This window comes from Oncorhynchus mykiss, chromosome 25 (genome assembly GCF_013265735.2).
Source record: "Oncorhynchus mykiss isolate Arlee chromosome 25, USDA_OmykA_1.1, whole genome shotgun sequence".
In the NCBI taxonomy this organism is placed as follows: Eukaryota; Metazoa; Chordata; class Actinopteri; order Salmoniformes; family Salmonidae; genus Oncorhynchus; species Oncorhynchus mykiss.
In genome coordinates this window covers 30,060,350-30,078,029 of record NC_048589.1, presented here as the reverse complement: position 1 = coordinate 30,078,029, position 17,680 = coordinate 30,060,350, and the positions used below count along the sequence as shown (strand labels likewise).

Here is a 17,680-nt window from a genome sequence, read left to right as displayed (position 1 = left end):
TCTCCATGTTGTTTGTGTTTGATATCATTCCATTAATTCCATTCCAGCCATTGCAATGAGCCCATCCTCATATTGCTCCTCCCACCTGGCTCCACTGATGTCAATGCAGTCCAACAATGACTAAACCCTGTAATCATATTCCCAGCTGTATAAGAAACGAGAGCATATTTCAACACCATTTAGACTCAAGCTTGGAGAAATAAAAAAAATAAAAAACTTTATTATGAAACAATTATGGAGTAAACCAAACTCTCGATTTTTTTCTTCTTCTCAAAATCATTTATTTACTATAATACATAGCAGATGTTAAAATATTTAGAGTTTGTACACCGGCTTGAATGAGGCAGATCTTATGAATAAAATTGAAACTACACAAAAGGTATATTCTATCTAGCAGCTGCACACTCCTTTCTCCCCTTCCACCACATTATCTGGAGTGTCTCTATAGAGACGAATAACAATAATAGGTTGTCTGAACTGGCATCCTATTCCCTATATAGTGCACTTCTTTTGACCAGGATCCATAGGGCTCTGGTGAAATGTAGTGAACTACGTAGGGAATTAGGGTGCCATTTAAGTCACAGGCATAGTCTTGAGTCTTAAAAATGTCTTCGATCTGTCAATCTGTTTCCCCCTTCATCCCACCAAGCTCCTCTCTCCCTCTACTTACACTTTTCCTTTCCAGAACTTTCTAAGCAGCATCTTTTACTTACAGCAAAACAGAATTCCGTACCATTTACAAAGAAGCAATGGTTCTTTATTCATAAGATGAATGGCATTAAGTACACAGTCAATTAATCTAGCCCAAACATTTTTGTACATCATACCACAAATAAATCTGATTATAGTAGGTTTTACAAGATTATACAGAATTTCAGTACCCCATGGTATTTTGCTAATAATAATAATCATATCTGCTGATAAATATATATATATATATATATATATATATATATATATATATATATATACTTACACACACACATATATATATATATATATACACACATACACTTATATATAATTTCCCCCCCTCTATTTAAGGGAAACAATTAGACAGATAACCAAAATATGATATTAAGAGTTAACTTGCATTGCAAAAAGAATGAATGAACAATAGATACAATTTCAGCCCTGTTTCAATGTTTCCCTCAATCAAGTTAGATAAAAAAATATCATCTGAATGAAAGCGGTTAATGTTGAGTTGTAAATTCAGTCTTTTTTTTTATTGTTCATTTTTTGGAGGCAAAAAAATACATGCAAATTTAGTTGAACAAACAGAGGAAAACAAAGGTCTCTTATTGGTGAGTATCAAGACCGCCAAGACATTTCATCAATGAAACAAAACAAGAGAGACCGAGACTGCTTTGCAATGAGTTCATTTCAGAGTTAACACAGAGATGTGCCAGTAGGGTTCTAGTAGTGGGATGCTTCCTTCATAAGCTTCAGGAATTGCATGAGTTCTGCTCCAATAGGAGGCCAGTCTGTCTTATGTCCCGGTCTGGTGCAGTACAGCATCAGTCTTTCACGTAGAGTCCCCTCCCTCCCAAACAGTGCGAGGCGTTGGGAGCAGGTAGACACAAAGCCTGCCAACGTTCACTGTCTTTCTGTCCCTCAAACCGTTCAGATAAAAATGTAAATCATACTGGTAAAAATACAAGAATCCATCATCATCGCCAAATCATACAAAAAGAAACAAGCAGAAGAATGTCTACGCTGGTAGAAGTATCATAACAGATGATGCCTCATCTAACGTCAAGTTCACTTGAATGAATAAAGGGTTTAAAAAAACAAAACACAACTAGTATAAATATATTTTCCTTATATTTTGCAAGGTGTTGTAGAATTTAGCAAATCATTTTTGCATCGCATGTTTTTGTCCGTCTGCTGGAGGCATACAGCATCTTTATTACTGTGTATTACTGTACAGCACTGAATGAAGAAAAATGCATTTGTTTTGATGTTGTTTTTTGTTCCTGGGGGAGAGCTCGATGAGTCAGTCACCCCTGAATCCAGTCAGTCACCCCTGAATCCAGTCAGTCACCCAGAAAGGGGAGCAGAGAACAAAGTTGATCATTTAGTAATGTTGTTGTTTTGCAGTCAGAGGGACACCAAAGGGAGGGGAAAGGAGGACACATCACCCTATGTCCCCCCACCAGCCCAGCCTTTCCCCTACCCCACCTAGGTCTATATGAGTGGTTCAGGCTGCAGGGACATACTGTGCTGGATCTGCTGGGGCTGAAGAGGAGGGGGCAGCTGCAGGGGCCTCAGGGCCTCCACCATGCTGTGACAGTGGTGGGGTGGTGGGGTGCTCTCGGTGCTGGAGCTCTCCTGGATGTCTCCGCTGTAGAAGAAGTAGTGGCTCTGCTGGATGAAGGACTCGATGACAGACTGGTTGAGCTTGGTGGTGGAGAGTGTGTCCTTGTTCTCAAAGTCGGGACGCATCAGCGTGGGCCAGAAGCAGATGGATAGATTGTCGGCTGTCATCAGGGTGGTCTTACTCTGCTGGCTCACCCTGGGGAAACACACAATTTCCCTGATTTATTCCAACCATACTTATTTTGTACTTTATTTCAAAAATAAATAATTAGGTACTCAATTAGAGGGGAGTGCAGATAACTCTGGTCTCCAGAACAGTAGCTGTACACTAAATATACCTTCCTAATATTGAGTTGCATTCTTGATACACACGGGAAACTGTTGAGCATGAAAAACCCAGCAGCATTGCGGTTTTGACACAAACCGGTGCGCCTGGCACCTACTACCATACCCTGTTCAAAGGCACTTAAATATTTTGTCTTGCCCATTCACCCTCACCTCAATTGTCTTAAGGCTTAAAAATCCTTCTTTAACCTGTCTCCTCCCCTTCATCTGCACTGATTGAAGTGGATTTAACAAGTGACCTTAATAAGGGATCAAAGCTTTCACCTGGTCAGTCTGTCATGGAAAGAGCAGGTGCTCTTAATGTTTGTATACTCCGTGTATATCACAACAGAACGGAATTATGTTCATGTAGCATCTCCACGTATCACTACGTTTTCTCCCTACTGAACACGGCCCGGTCCAACTACACAACTGTATGACATGCTTGTTTCTATGACAACTATCACATAACAAACATCATGTATACTTTGCAGCTTACTTCAGACATACTTCAAATTGCACCCAGTATCAGTCAGCTGAAGGCCTGAGACTGTTTCTGATCTAGGGTCACAGGGTTGTCTCTTACCTGTTCAGGTGAGTGATGATGTATTTAAACACCTCGTAGTTCACTGCAGGGAACTTCCTCACTATTTCTTTCAGCACTTGGAGTCTTTCTATGTGGTCCACAATTTCTGAAAGGAGGAGAACAGAGTTTTTACTCATTCCTTCCCTTGGGAGAAGAAGAAACAATTAAAGGAGGAAAACAGAGTTTTTACTGATTCCTTCCCTTGGGAGAAGAAGAAACAATTAAAGGAGTATCACGAAGCCGACAGGGCTGCCAATGACCTCCCACACAAGAAACACATTCAAATACCAGCTAGACCTTTGGCAGATACAACACCAGCCCAGTACGTTGACAGTACTACATACCAAAATACATAGTCCATGAGCCGGCCCCCCAGATTGGGGCTGTCGGTATCATCTGGGGGCACAATGTCTCATAGTGATTTTCTTGTCACTCTTTCTCTAATGAATAACAGCATCAAATGCACTCCTGTGTTGGATGAGAAGCTCTAACTCCACGTCAAGGCATTTAACATATCATCTAATATTAGACCAATCAGATACACTTTATCACAGCCTGCCAATTAACTGACCAAAGTGCTATTGTCAAGGTCAACCGGCCGAGACTACTGGGCTAATCAATAGTTAGAACGTCATATGAGTGTGAGTGTTGTGTCCCAGAGCAGAGCACTGGGCACCAAGGCTGGCCAGGGCCTGAGACCAACGCTGCATCCCAGATGGCAATAGTGCACTACTTTTGACCAAAGTACTACACTCCATGTATTTGGGACGCAGTCTGAGACTTGGAGGTCCTAGTCCAAACACCTCCACATTCTGCTGCTTGCAGAATGATCATTTCTACAGAGCTGCTCCAAACTCTTAGAGTCAAGCTCCAGGGCTCTGTCTCTTCCTCCGCCCATCTCCCTCTCTCTCTCCTTCCTTCCCTCCATCCAGGGGACAGTAGATGGAGGCCTATTTCTGGGACATTAATCTGCAGCAGTGAGCCAGAAAGGAGGCCGACAGCTGGCTTGGTTTCAACACTGATCCAGGATCACATGACTCCAGCTCGGAGATCATACAGAACTACACAGGCTGGGGCCTCCAGCGACCGGGAGACCCATGGGGCGGCGCACAACTGGCCCAGCGTCGTCCGGGTTAGAGGAGGGTTTGGCCGGCAGGGATGTCCTTGTCCAATCAAGTTCTAGCGACTCCTGTGGCGGGCCGGGTGCAGTGCACGCTGACACGGTCGCCAGGTGTATGGTGTTTCCTCCGACACATTGGTGCGGCTGGCTTCCGGGTTAAGCGAGCAGTGTGTCAAGAAGCAGTGCGACATGGTTGGGTTGTGTTTCAGGGGACGCACGGCTGTCGACCTTCGCCTCTCCCGAGTCCGTACGGGAGTTGCAGCGATGAGTCAAGACCGTAACTACCAATTGGATACCATGGATTTGGGGAGAAAAAATTGGGTTAAAAAAATATATAAAAATTAAACACACAGGTTGTGTCCCAAATGGCACCCTTCTCCCTATATATTGCACTATCCTATGGGCCCTGGTAAAAAAAAAAAAAAAAAAGTAGTGCACTATTTAGGGTGCCATTTGGGACACAGAGAGCCAGGCAGGCAGGGGAAAAAGATGCAGATGCATGAACATCTTGGCATCCTTGGGCAGGAATTTGTCTTTCAGGAAGACGACTGTGAGCTGAGTGTGATGTGACTTAGAGGTGTGAATTATAACTGGGGTTGAAATGTTAATGCAGGCTTGCAGTTCTACAGCAAAAACACAGAGATAAGTGTGTATACAGTCGTGGCCAAAAGTTGAGAATGACACAAATATTTATTTTCACAAAGTCTGCTGCCTCAGTTTGTATGATGGCAATTTGCATATACTCCAGAATGTTATGAAGAGTGATCAGATGAATTGCAATTAATTGCAAAGTCCCTCTTTGCCATGCAAATGAACTGAATCCCCCAAAAAGATTTCCACTGTATTTCAGCCCTGCCACAAAATGACCAGCTGACATCATGTCAGTGATTCTCTCGTTAACACAGGTGTGAGTGTTAACGAGGACAAGGCTGGAGATCACTCTGTCATGCTGATTGAGTTTGAATAACAGTCTGGAAGCTTCAAAAGAAGGGTGGTGCTTGGAATCATTATTCTTCCTCTGTCAAACGATGGTTACCTGCAAGGAAACATGTGCCGTCATCATTGCTTTGCACAAAAAGGGCCTCACAGGCAAGGATATTGCTGTCAGTAAGATTGCAGAGAGAGAAGTGTGTACACATACAGAGAGAGAGAAGTGTGTATATATACAGAGAGAGAGAGAAGTGTGTATACAAACAGAGAGAGAGAGAAGTGTGTATACATACAGAGAGAGAGAGAAGTGTGTATACATACAGAGAGAGAGAAGTGTGTATACATACAGAGAGAGAGAAGTGTGTATACATACAGAGAGAGAGAGAAGTGTGTATACATACAGAGAGAGAGAAGTGTGTATACATACAGAGAGAGAGAAGTGTGTATACATACAGAGAGAGAGAGAAGTGTGTATACATACAGAGAGAGAGAAGTGTGTATACATACAGAGAGAGAGAAGTGTGTATACATACAGAGAGAGAGAAGTGTGTATACATACAGAGATAGAAGTGTGTATACATACAGAGAGAGAGAGAAGTGTGTTTACATACAGAGAGAGAGAGAGAGAAGTGTGCACACATACAGAGAGAGAGAGAAGTGTGTATACATACAGAGAGAGAGAGAAGTGTGTATACATACAGAGAGAGAGAAGTGTGTATACATACAGAGAGAGAGAGAAGTGTGTACACATACAGAGAGAGAGAAGTGTGTATACATACAGAGAGAGAAAGAAGTGTGTATACATACAGAGAGAGAGAAGTGTGTATACATACAGAGAGAGAGAAGTGTGTATACATACAGAGAGAGAGAAGTGTGTATACATACAGAGAGAGAGAGAAGTGTGTACACATACAGAGAGAGAGAGAAGTGTGTACACATACAGAGAGAGAGAAGTGTGTATATATACAGAGAGAGAGAGAAGTGTGTATACAAACAGAGAGAGAGAGAAGTGTGTACACATACAGAGAGAGAGAGAAGTGTGTACACATACAGAGAGAGAGAGAAGTGTGTATACATACAGAGAGAGAGAGAAGTGTGTACACATACAGAGAGAGAGAGAAGTGTGTACACATACAGAGAGAGAGAGAAGTGTGTACACATACAGAGAGAGAGAGAAGTGTGTACACATACAGAGAGAGAGAGAAGTGTGTACACATACAGAGAGAGAGAGAAGTGTGTACACATACAGAGAGAGAGAGAAGTGTGTATACATACAGAGAGAGAGAAGTGTGTACACATACAGAGAGAGAAAGGTGACTGACTGGTACTAAGAGAGGCACTATGAGGGGCATGGAGGAAACGGCACAAAGGCTGTTCAAACTAAATGTGTAACTAAAGACAAACGCTTTCAGATGGGGGGAGGAGGGGACAGAGCTCATCCTAATTTATATACTGGGGCGAAGGTTCACCTCCCAACAAGACAATGACCCTAAGCACACAGCCAAGACAATTCAGGAGTGGTTTCGGGACAAGTCTCTGAATGTTCTTGAGTGGCTCAGCCAGAGCCCGGACTTGAACCCGATCGAACATCTCTGGAGAGACCTGAAAATAGCTGTGCAGCAACGCTCCCCATCCAACCTGACAGAGCTTGAGAGGATGTGTAGAGCAGAATGGGAGAAACTCCCCAAATACAGGTGTGCCAAGCTTGTAGCGTCATACCCAAGAAGACTCAAGGCTGTAATCACTGCCAAAGGTGCTCCAACAAAGTAAAGGGCCTGAGTACTTATGTAAATGTGATATTAGTGTTGCCATCCCCACGGCCTCCACAATGGATCAGTCCACTCAGACAGGCTCCAATCACACAGGTGTCTTGTACACCATTCATTAAAAAAAATGTTTTGATAATGCTTGACTAACGAAATCTCGGTCGACCAACAGCATATTGATTAAACAATCGACCAATCGACTAAAGGGCCCTACAGTAAAATAAACAACACAGAAATGAACCAAGCAGGAAAAGCACAAGGACAGACTGGGGCACTGTAAAGTAAAATACCTTCTATTTAGTAGTACTTTAGAGAGAGAGGGGGAAAGGCAGAGAGGGGGAGGGAGGGAGAGAGAGAGAGAGAGAGGGGGAGAGACAGAGAGGGGGGAGAGAGAGAAAGAGAGAGAGAGAGAGAGGGAGAGAGATAGAGGGGGGAGAAAGAGGGAGAAGCAGAGAAAGAGAGAGAAAGAGGGGGAAGAGAGGGAGAGAGAGAGGCAGAGAGATAGAGAGAGAGAGGGGGGAGAGAGGGAGAGGCAGAGAGATAGAGGGGGGAGAGAGAGGGAGAGAGGGGCAGAGAGATAGAGGGGGGAGAGAGGGAGAGAGAGGCAGAGAGATAGAGGGGGGAGAAAGAGGGAGAGGCAGAGAAAGCGAGAGAAAGAGGGGGAGGAGAGGGAGAGAGAGGCAGAAAGATAGAGTGGAGAGAAAGGGAGAGGGGGAGAGAGAGATAGAGAGAGAAAGGGGGGAGACAGAGGGAGAGAGAGAGGGAGAGAGGGAGATAGAAGAGAGAGAGAGAGAGAGAGAGAGAGAGAGAGAGGGAGATAGAAGAGAGACAGAGATAGATAACTGGTTGAACCCCTCTTCTCTAGCTGCTGTTTGTGATTTAAGGGGGAGGTCTGAGGCGCTGGGTGTCAACCCTCCCCACAGCTAGTAGTTATTGAGTCAGGACACTGGCCTCTATAGACAAGACATGGGTTGATAAAATATATTTTTTCTTTCAATAGCATTTTGTTGAGCCTGCCTGAGAATGCCAGATGGGCAGGGTTTGTGCTGCCACTGTTGGGAGTATTGCAGTGGGCAAGCTTAACCAAGCGTAGCTAAAAGCATTTGAAAGAGACACAATACTATCTGAACCCAGGTCAGGCCTCCAGAGAATGTGTAGCTAACAGTACAGTATAGTACTCACTGGCTGCCTCCACCAGCTCTGGGTGCAGGGTGTAGGGGATGAGAGGGTCAGGTAGGTCAGAAAAAAAGGCCTTCAGAGCCCCCGCCACAGCATTCACAGCCACATCCATCACTATCAGGTCCATACTGTGGTCTGTAGGGAGAGAGAAAGGGAGGGTTAGATTGGGGGGGGGGTACAGAGACAGAGAGAGGGGAGAGAGTAAGAGGGAGAGAGAGAGGTGAGGGAAGAGAGTAAAGTGAGAGAGTAAAGGGAGAGCGAGGGAAGAGAGAGAGGAGAGGGAAGAGAGTAAAGGGAGAGCGAGGGGAGAGAGTAAGAGGGAGAGAGAGAGGAGAGGGAAGATAGTAAAGGGAGAGCGAGGGGAGAGAGTAAGAGGGAGAGAGGAGAGGGAAGAGAGTAAAGGGAGAGCGAGGGGAGAGAGTAAGAGGGAGAGAGAGAGGAGAGGGAAGAGAGTAAAGTGAGAGAGTAAAGGGAGAGCGAGGTGAGAGACAGAGGAGAGGGAAGAGAGAAAAGGGAGAGAGAAGGAGAGAGTAAGAGGGAGAGAGAGAGGAGGGAAGAGAGTAAAGGGAGAGAGAAGGAGAGAGTAAGAGGGGGGAGAGAGTAAAAGGGAGGAGGGAGAGTAAGAGGGAGGGAGAGAGTAAAAGGGAGGAAGGAGGGGAGAGAGTCAGAGGGAGAGGAAGGGTTAGAGAGTAAGAGGGAGGGAGAGTAAGTGGGAGGGAGAGAGTAAAAGAGAGGAGGGAGGGGAGAGAGTAAGAGGGAGGGGAGAGAGTAAGAGGGAGGGAGAGAAAACGAGGGAGGGGAGAGAGTAAGAGGGAGGGGAGAGAGTAAGAGGGAGGGGAGAGAGGGAGTAAGAGGGAGGGGAGAGATGGGAGTAAGAGGGAGGGGAGAGAGGGAGTAAGAGGGAGGGAGAGAGTAAAAGGGAGGAAGGAGGGGAGAGAGTCAGAGGGAGAGGAAGGGTTAGAGAGTAAGAGGGAAGGAGAGTAAGTGGGAGGGAGAGAGTAAAAGGGAGGAGGGAGGGGAGAGAGTAAGAGGGAGGGGTGAGAGTAAGAGGGAGGGGTGAGAGTAAGAGGGAGAGGAGAGAGTAAGAGGGAGGGGAGAGAGTAAGAGGGAGGAGGGAGGGAGAGAGTAAGAGGGAGGAGGGAGGGAGAGAGTAAGAGGGAGGAGGGAGGGAGAGAGTAAGAGGGAGGGAGAGAGTAAAAGGGAGGGAGAGAGTAAAAGGGAGGAGGGAGGGAGAGAGTAAGAGGGAGGAGGGAGGGAGGGAGAGAGTAAGAGGGAGGGAGAGAGTAAAAGGGAGGAGGGAGGGAGAGAGTAAGAGGGAGGGAGAGAGTAAAAGGGAGGAGGGAGGGAGAGAGTAAGAGGGAGGGAGAGAGTAAAAGGGAGGAGGGAGGGGAGAGAGTAAGAGGGAGGGAGAGAGTACAAGGGAGGAAGAAGTGGAGAGAGTAAGAGGGAGGGGAGAGAGTAAAAGAGAGGGAGAGAGTAAGAGGGAGGAGGGAGAGTAAGAGGGAGGGGTGAGAGTAAGAGGGAGGGGTGAGAGTAAGAGGGAGAGGAGAGAGTAAGAGGGAGGGGAGAGAGTAAGAGGGAGGAGGGAGGGAGAGAGTAAGAGGGAGGAGGGAGGGAGAGAGTAAGAGGGAGGAGGGAGGGAGAGAGTAAGAGGGAGGGAGAGAGTAAAAGGGAGGGAGAGAGTAAAAGGGAGGAGGGAGGGAGAGAGTAAGAGGGAGGAGGGAGGGAGGGAGAGAGTAAGAGGGAGGGAGAGAGTAAAAGGGAGGAGGGAGGGAGAGAGTAAGAGGGAGGGAGAGAGTAAAAGGGAGGAGGGAGGGAGAGAGTAAGAGGGAGGGAGAGAGTAAAAGGGAGGAGGGAGGGGAGAGAGTAAGAGGGAGGGAGAGAGTACAAGGGAGGAAGAAGTGGAGAGAGTAAGAGGGAGGGGAGAGAGTAAAAGAGAGGGAGAGAGTAAGAGGGAGGAGGGAGAGTAAGAGGGAGGGGAGAGAGTAAGAGGGAGGAGGGAGGGAGAGAGTAAAAGGGAGGAGGGAGGGAGTAAAAGGGAGGAGGGAGGGAGAGAGTAAGAGAGAGGCGAGAGAGTAAGAGGGAGGGAGAGCGTAAGAGGGAGGGAGAGAGTAAAAGGGAGGAGGGAGGGAGGGAGAGCGTAAGAGGGAGGGAGAGAGTAAAAGGGAGGAGGGAGGGAGGGAGAGAGTAAGAGAGAGGGGAGAGAGTAAAAGGGAGGAGGGAGGGAGAGAGTAAAAGGGAGGAGGGAGAGAGTAAGAGAGAGGGAGGGAGTAAGCGGGAGGGGAGAGAGTAAGAGGGAGGGAGAGAGTAAAAGGGAGGAGGGGGGGAGAGAGTAAGAGAGAGGGGACAGAGTAAGAGGGAGGGAGAGCGTAAAAGGGAGGAGGGAGGGGGGAGTAAGAGAGAGGGGAGAGAGTAAAAGGGAGGAGGGAGGGAGAGAGTAAAAGGGAGGAGGGAGAGAGTAAGAGGGAGGGAGAGAGTAAGAGGGAGGGAGAGAGTAAAAGGGAGGAGGGAGGGAGAGAGTAAGAGAGAGTAAGAGGGAGGGAGAGCGTAAAAGGGAAGAGGGAGGGGAGAGTAAGAGAGAGGGGAGAGAGTAAAAGGGAGGAGGGAGGGAGAGAGTAAAAGGGAGGAGGGAGGGAGAGAGTAAAAGGGAGGAGGGAGAAAGTAAGAGGGAGGGAGAGAGTAAAAGGGAGGAGGGAGGGAGAGGGAAGAGAGTAAAGGGAGAGCGAGGGGAGAGAGTAAGAGGGAGAGAGGAGAGGGAAGAGAGTAAAGGGAGAGCGAGAGGAGAGAGTAAGAGGGAGAGAGAGAGGGAAGAGAGTAAAGTGAGAGAGTAAAGGGAGAGCGAGGTGAGAGACAGAGGAGAGGGAAGAGAGAAAAGGGAGAGAGAAGGAGAGAGTAAGAGGGAGAGAGAGAGGAGAGGGAAGAGAGTAAAGGGAGAGAGAAGGAGAGAGTAAGAGGGGGAAGAGAGTAAAAGGGAGGAGGGAGAGTAAGAGGGAGGGAGAGAGAGAGTAAAAGGGAGGAAGGAGGAGAGAGAGTCAGAGGGAGAGGAAGGGTTAGAGAGTAAGAGGGAGGGAGAGTAAGTGGGAGGGAGAGAGTAAAAGGGAGGAAGGAGGGGAGAGAGTAAGAGGGAGGGGAGAGTGTAAGAGAGAGGGAGAGAGTAAGAGGGAGGAGGGAGGGAGAGAGTAAGAGGGAGGAGGGAGGGAGAGAGTAAAAGGGAGGGAGAGAGTAAAAGGGAGGAGGGAGGGGAGAGAGTAAGAGGGAGGAGGGAGGGAGAGAGTAAGAGGGAGGAGGGAGGGAGAGAGTAAGAGGGAGGAGGGAGGGAGAGAGTAAGAGGGAGGGAGAGAGTAAAAGGGAGGAGGGAGGGAGAGAGTAAGAGGGAGGGAGAGAGTAAAAGGGAGGAGGGAGGGAGAGAGAGAGTAAGCGGGAGGAGGGAGGGAGAGAGTAAAAGGGAGGAGGGAGGGGAGAGAGTAAGAGGGAGGAGGGAGGGAGAGAGTAAGAGGGAGGAGGGAGGGAGAGAGTAAGAGGGAGGGAGAGAGTAAAAGGGAGGAGGGAGGGGAGAGAGTAAGAGGGAGGAGGGAGGGAGAGAGTAAGAGGGAGGAGGGAGGGAGAGAGTAAGAGGGAGGGAGAGAGTAAAAGGGAGGAGGGAGGGAGAGAGTAAGAGGGAGGGAGAGAGTAAAAGGGAGGAGGGAGGGAGAGAGAGAGTAAGCGGGAGGAGGGAGGGAGAGAGTAAAAGGGAGGAGGGAGGGGAGAGAGTAAGAGGGAGGAGGGAGGGGAGAGTAAGAGGGAGGGAGGGAGAGCGTAAAAGGGAGGAGGGAGGGAGAGAGTAAAAGGGAGGGAGACAGTAAGAGCGTAAAAGGGAGGAGTGAGGGGAGAGAGTAAAAGGCAGGAGGGAGGGAGAGTAAAAGGGAGGAGGGAGGGGAGAGTAAGAGGGAGGGAGAGAGTAAGAGGGAGGGGAGAGAGTAAGAGAGAGGGAGAGAGTAAAAGGGAGGAGGGAGGAAGAGAGTAAGAGCGTAAAAGGGAGGAGGGAGGGGAGAGAGTAAAAGGGAGGAGGGAGGGGAGAGTAAGAGGGAGGGAGAGAGAGAGTAAGAGGGAGGGAGAGAGTAAGAGGGAGGGGAGAGAGTAAGAGGGAGGGGAGAGTAAAAGGGAGGGAGAGAGTAAAAGGGAGGAGGGGGGAGAGAGTAAAAGGGAGGAGGGAGGGAGAGAGTAAAAGGGAGGAGGGAGGGGAGAGTAAGAGGGAGGGAGGGAGAGAGTAAGAGGGAGGGGAGAGAGTAAGAGGGAGGGGAGAGAGTAAAAGGGAGGAGGGAGGGAGAGAGTAAAAGGGAGGAGGGAGGGGAGAGAGTAAAAGGGAGGAGGGAGGGGAGAGTAAGAGGGAGGGAGGGAGAGAGTAAGAGGGAGGGGAGAGAGTAAGAGGGAGGGGAGAGTAAGAGGGAGGGAGAGAGTAAGAGGGAGAGAGTATGAGGGAGGGAGAGAGTAAGAGGGGGGGAGAGAGTAAGAGGGAGGGAGAGAGTAAGAGGGAGGGGAGAGAGTAAGAGGGAGGGGAGAGTAAAAGGGAGGGAGAGAGTAAAAGGGAGGAGGGAGGGAGAGAGTAAAAGGGAGGAGGGAGGGAGAGAGTAAAAGGGAGGAGGGAGGGGAGAGTAAGAGGGAGGGAGGGAGAGAGTAAGAGGGGGGGAGAGAATAAGAGGGAGGGAGAGAGTAAGAGGGAGAGAGTATGAGGGAGGGAGAGAGTAAGAGGGAGGGAGAGAGTAAGAGGGAGGGGAGAGAGTAAGAGGGAGAGAGGAGAGGGAAGAGAGCAAAGGGAGAGCGAGGGGAGAGAGTAAGAGGGAGAGAGAGAGGAGAGGGAAGAGAGTAAAGTGAGAGAGTAAAGGGAGAGCGAGGTGAGAGACAGAGGAGAGGGAAGAGAGAAAAGGGAGAGAGAAGGAGAGAGTAAGAGGGAGAGAGAGAGGAGGGAAGAGAGTAAAGGGAGAGAGAAGGAGAGAGTAAGAGGGGGAGAGAGTAAAAGGGAGGAGGGAGAGTAAGAGGGAGGGAGAGAGAGAGTAAAAGGGAGGAAGGAGGAGAGAGAGTCAGAGGGAGAGGAAGGGTTAGAGAGTAAGAGGGAGGGAGAGTAAGTGGGAGGGAGAGAGTAAAAGGGAGGAGGGAGGGGAGAGAGTAAGAGGGAGGGAAGAGTGTAAGAGAGAGGGAGAGAGTAAGAGGGAGGAGGGAGGGAGAGAGTAAGAGGGAGGAGGGAGGGAGAGAGTAAAAGGGAGGAGGGAGGGAGAGAGTAAGAGGGAGAGGAGAGAGTAAAAGGGAGGGAGAGAGTAAAAGGGAGGAGGGAGGGGAGAGAGTAAGAGGGAGGAGGGAGGGAGAGAGTAAGAGGGAGGAGGGAGGGAGAGAGTAAGAGGGAGGGAGAGAGTAAAAGGGAGGAGGGAGGGAGAGAGTAAGAGGGAGGGAGAGAGTAAAAGGGAGGAGGGAGGGAGAGAGTAAGAGGGAGGAGGGAGGGAGAGAGTAAAAGGGAGGAGGGAGGGGAGAGAGTAAGAGGGAGGAGGGAGGGGAGAGTAAGAGGGAGGGAGAGCGTAAAAGGGAGGAGGGAGGGAGAGAGTAAAAGGGAGGGAGAGAGTAAGAGCGTAAAAGGGAGGAGGGAGGGGAGAGAGTAAGAGCGTAAAAGGGAGGAGGGAGGGGAGAGAGTAAAAGGGAGGAGGGAGGGGAGAGTAAGAGGGAGGGAGAGAGAGAGTAAGAGGGAGGGAGAGAGTAAGAGGGAGGGGAGAGAGTAAGAGGGAGGGGAGAGTAAAAGGGAGGGAGAGAGTAAAAGGTAGGAGGGGGGAGAGAGTAAAAGGGAGGAGGGAGGGAGAGAGTAAAAGGGAGGAGGGAGGGGAGAGTAAGAGGGAGGGAGGGAGAGTAAAAGGGAGGAGGGAGGGAGAGAGTAAAAGGGAGGAGGGAGGGAGAGAGTAAAAGGGAGGAGGGAGGGGAGAGTAAGAGGGAGGGGGGGAGAGAGTAAGAGGGAGGGGAGAGAGTAAGAGGGAGGGGAGAGTAAGAGGGAGGGAGAGAGTAAGAGGGAGAGAGTATGAGGGAGGGAGAGAGTAAGAGGGAGGGAGAGAGTAAGAGGGAGGGAGAGAGTAAGAGGGAGGGGAGAGAGTAAGAGGGAGGGGAGAGTAAAAGGGAGGGAGAGAGTAAAAGGGAGGAGGGAGGGAGAGAGTAAAAGGGAGGAGGGAGGGAGAGAGTAAAAGGGAGGAGGGAGGGGAGAGTAAGAGGGAGGGAGGGAGAGAGTAAGAGGGGGGGAGAGAATAAGAGGGAGGGGAGAGAGTAAGAGGGAGGGAGAGAGTAAGAGGGAGAGAGTATGAGGGAGGGAGAGAGTAAGAGGGAGGGAGAGAGTAAGAGGGAGGGGAGAGAGTAAGAGGGAGAGAGGAGAGGGAAGAGAGTAAAGGGAGAGCGAGGGGAGAGAGTAAGAGGGAGAGAGAGAGGAGAGGGAAGAGAGTAAAGTGAGAGAGTAAAGGGAGAGCGAGGTGAGAGACAGAGGAGAGGGAAGAGAGAAAAGGGAGAGAGAAGGAGAGAGTAAGAGGGAGAGAGAGAGGAGGGAAGAGAGTAAAGGGAGAGAGAAGGAGAGAGTAAGAGGGGGAGAGAGTAAAAGGGAGGAGGGAGAGTAAGAGGGAGGGAGAGAGAGAGTAAAAGGGAGGAAGGAGGAGAGAGAGTCAGAGGGAGAGGAAGGGTTAGAGAGTAAGAGGGAGGGAGAGTAAGTGGGAGGGAGAGAGTAAAAGGGAGGAGGGAGGGGAGAGAGTAAGAGGGAGGGAAGAGTGTAAGAGAGAGGGAGAGAGTAAGAGGGAGGAGGGAGGGAGAGAGTAAGAGGGAGGAGGGAGGGAGAGAGTAAAAGGGAGGAGGGAGGGAGAGAGTAAGAGGGAGGGAGAGAGTAAAAGGGAGGGAGAGAGTAAAAGGGAGGAGGGAGGGGAGAGAGTAAGAGGGAGGAGGGAGGGAGAGAGTAAGAGGGAGGAGGGAGGGAGAGAGTAAGAGGGAGGGAGAGAGTAAAAGGGAGGAGGGAGGGAGAGAGTAAGAGGGAGGGAGAGAGTAAAAGGGAGGAGGGAGGGAGAGAGTAAGAGGGAGGAGGGAGGGAGAGAGTAAAAGGGAGGAGGGAGGGGAGAGAGTAAGAGGGAGGAGGGAGGGGAGAGTAAGAGGGAGGGAGAGCGTAAAAGGGAGGAGGGAGGGAGAGAGTAAAAGGGAGGGAGAGAGTAAGAGCGTAAAAGGGAGGAGGGAGGGGAGAGAGTAAAAGGCAGGAGGGAGGGAGAGTAAAAGGGAGGAGGGAGGGGAGAGTAAGAGGGAGGGAGAGAGTAAGAGGGAGGGAGAGAGTAAGAGGGAGGGGAGAGAGTAAGAGGGAGGGGAGAGTAAAAGGGAGGGAGAGAGTAAAAGGGAGGAGGGAGGGAGAGAGTAAAAGGGAGGAGGGAGGGGAGAGTAAGAGGGAGGGAGGAAAAGAGTAAGAGGGAGGGGAGAGAGTAAGAGGGAGGGGAGAGAGTAAGAGGGAGGGAGAGAGTAAGAGGGAGAGAGTATGAGGGAGGGAGAGAGTAAGAGGGAGGGAGAGAGTAAGAGGGAGGGGAGAGAGTAAAAGGGAGGAGGGAGAGTAAGAGGGAGGGAGAGAGCAAGAGGGAGAGAGTAAGAGGGAGGGAGAGAGTAAGAGGGAGGGGAGAGAGTAAAAGGAAGGAGGGAGAGTAAGAGGGAGGGAGAGAGCAAGAGGGAGGGAGAGAGTAAAGGGAGGAGGGAGAGAGTAAGAGGGAGAGAGGGGGAGAGTAAGAGGGGAGAGAGGGGGGAAAGCGAGAAGGAGAGCGGGAAGAGTAAGAGGGAGAGAGTTGGTGAGAGAACAAGATAAAGAGTGGTGAGAAGAGGAAGAGGCTGAGAGAGAACGAGCTGGTGAGAGCAGGACAGGGCCTAAGATGAACTGACAGCTGTCAGAGTAGATCTCTCTCCCAGAGAACGGAAAGGGAAAGAGGGAGAAAAATGCACTTAATTCCCCAAATTCCTGTGGTGAAAGAAGTGAGAGAGTGAGTGAGAGAGAGAGAGTGAGAGAGAGTGAGAAAGAGAGAAGGCAGTGGCTAGTGGCTTCGGTAAACAGTGTCTCGTGGATAGGAAGTCATTTGGCCACTTGATGGAAGGAAGATCTTTCCACCCAGCCCCTTTACACAGCTCGATGGCTCCCCCCCGGGGAAATACAGCCAACCAGATAGCTTACTCAGTAATTCAATTCCAGGCTAAATAAAATAACATCAAATTGATTGCTTGTGTAAGTCAAGCTATAAGGCAAATTGGAGTCATTTTGACTTGGTCGGGCGTATTTAGAGACCATATTTACTGCACTACACCGCAACCAGTATTTATAACTTCTAAATGTATAACAAGAGGGAGGGGAGGATCCCTCTGCAGCTGAGTGGAGATTACATCCTTGTCTAAATCATATTATAGGACATACCCAGAACTCCTTCATTAGCAGGTTAATACAATCAGCCATCCCCTGTATGTTATAAAAGTCCCATTGACAGTCATTCAGATATATTTGTGTCTGAAATGAAACAGTTAGGAGGAAAAGAGTCATTCTTCGTTTTCCCAAACAATCACTTTCGCTCTCTGACGTCTTACTGAACCAGTGTGTTCCTGTTCAGTTTCGGGTGAGTGAGCTTGTAAAGATAATAAGGACAACACTGAGCTTGTAAAGATAATAAGGACAATGGAGAGCTTGTAAAGATAATAAGGACAATGGAGAGCTTGTAAAGATAATAAGGACAATGGAGAGCTTGTAAAGATAATAAGGAAAACACTGGCTTGTAAAGATAATAACGAAAACAGAGAGCTTGTAAAGATAATAAGGAAAACACTGGCTTGTAAAGATAATAAGGAAAACAGAGAGCTTGTAAAGATCATAAGGAAAACACTGGCTTGTAAAGATAATAACGAAAACAGAGAGCTTGTAAAGATAATAAGGAAAACACTGGCTTGTAAAGATAATAAGGAAAACAGAGAGCTTGTAAAGATAATAAGGAAAACACTGGCTTATAAAGATAATAAGGAAAACAGTGAGCTTGTAAAGATAATAAGGACAATGGAGAGCTTGTAAAGATAATAAGGACAATGGAGAGCTTGTAAAGATAATAAGGAAAACAGTGAGCTTGTAAAGATAATAAGGAAAACACTGAGCTTGTAAAGATAATAAGGAAAACAGTGAGCTTGTAAAGATAATAAGGAAAACAGAGAGCTTGTAAAGATAATAAGGAAAACAGAGAGATTGTAAAGATACTAAGGAAAACACTGAGCTTGTAAAGATAATAAGGAAAACAGTGGCTTGTAAAGATAATAAGGACAATGGAGAGCTTGTAAAGATAATAAGGAAAACACTGAACTTGTAAAGATAATAAGGACAATGGAGAGCTTGTAAAGATAATAAGGAAAACACTGAACTTGTAAAGATAATAAGGAAAACACTGGCTTGTAAAGATAATAAGGAAAACACTG

The 17,680-nt window shown here is 48.6% G+C and overlaps 1 protein-coding gene across 2 annotated transcripts in view; it reads right to left on the bottom strand.

Annotated features, from left to right (window-relative positions):
* Positions 1-735: 735 nt before the first annotated feature.
* LOC110505773 (rho GTPase-activating protein 5) overlaps positions 736-17,680 on the bottom strand; it is a 69,934-nt gene continuing 52,989 nt past the window's right edge. Inside the window, exons 5-7 of one of the 2 annotated variants that reach the window (XM_021585205.2) lie at positions 8,228-8,359; positions 3,230-3,335; positions 736-2,515 (exon numbers count right to left, since the gene is read on the bottom strand). In XM_021585205.2, coding sequence (XP_021440880.1) covers positions 2,188-2,515; positions 3,230-3,335; positions 8,228-8,359 — 566 coding nt within the window. In that variant the 3' untranslated portion in view covers positions 736-2,187. The remainder of the gene's footprint in view (positions 2,516-3,229; positions 3,336-8,227; positions 8,360-17,680) is intronic. The other variant, XM_021585206.2, reaches the window with a different exon arrangement.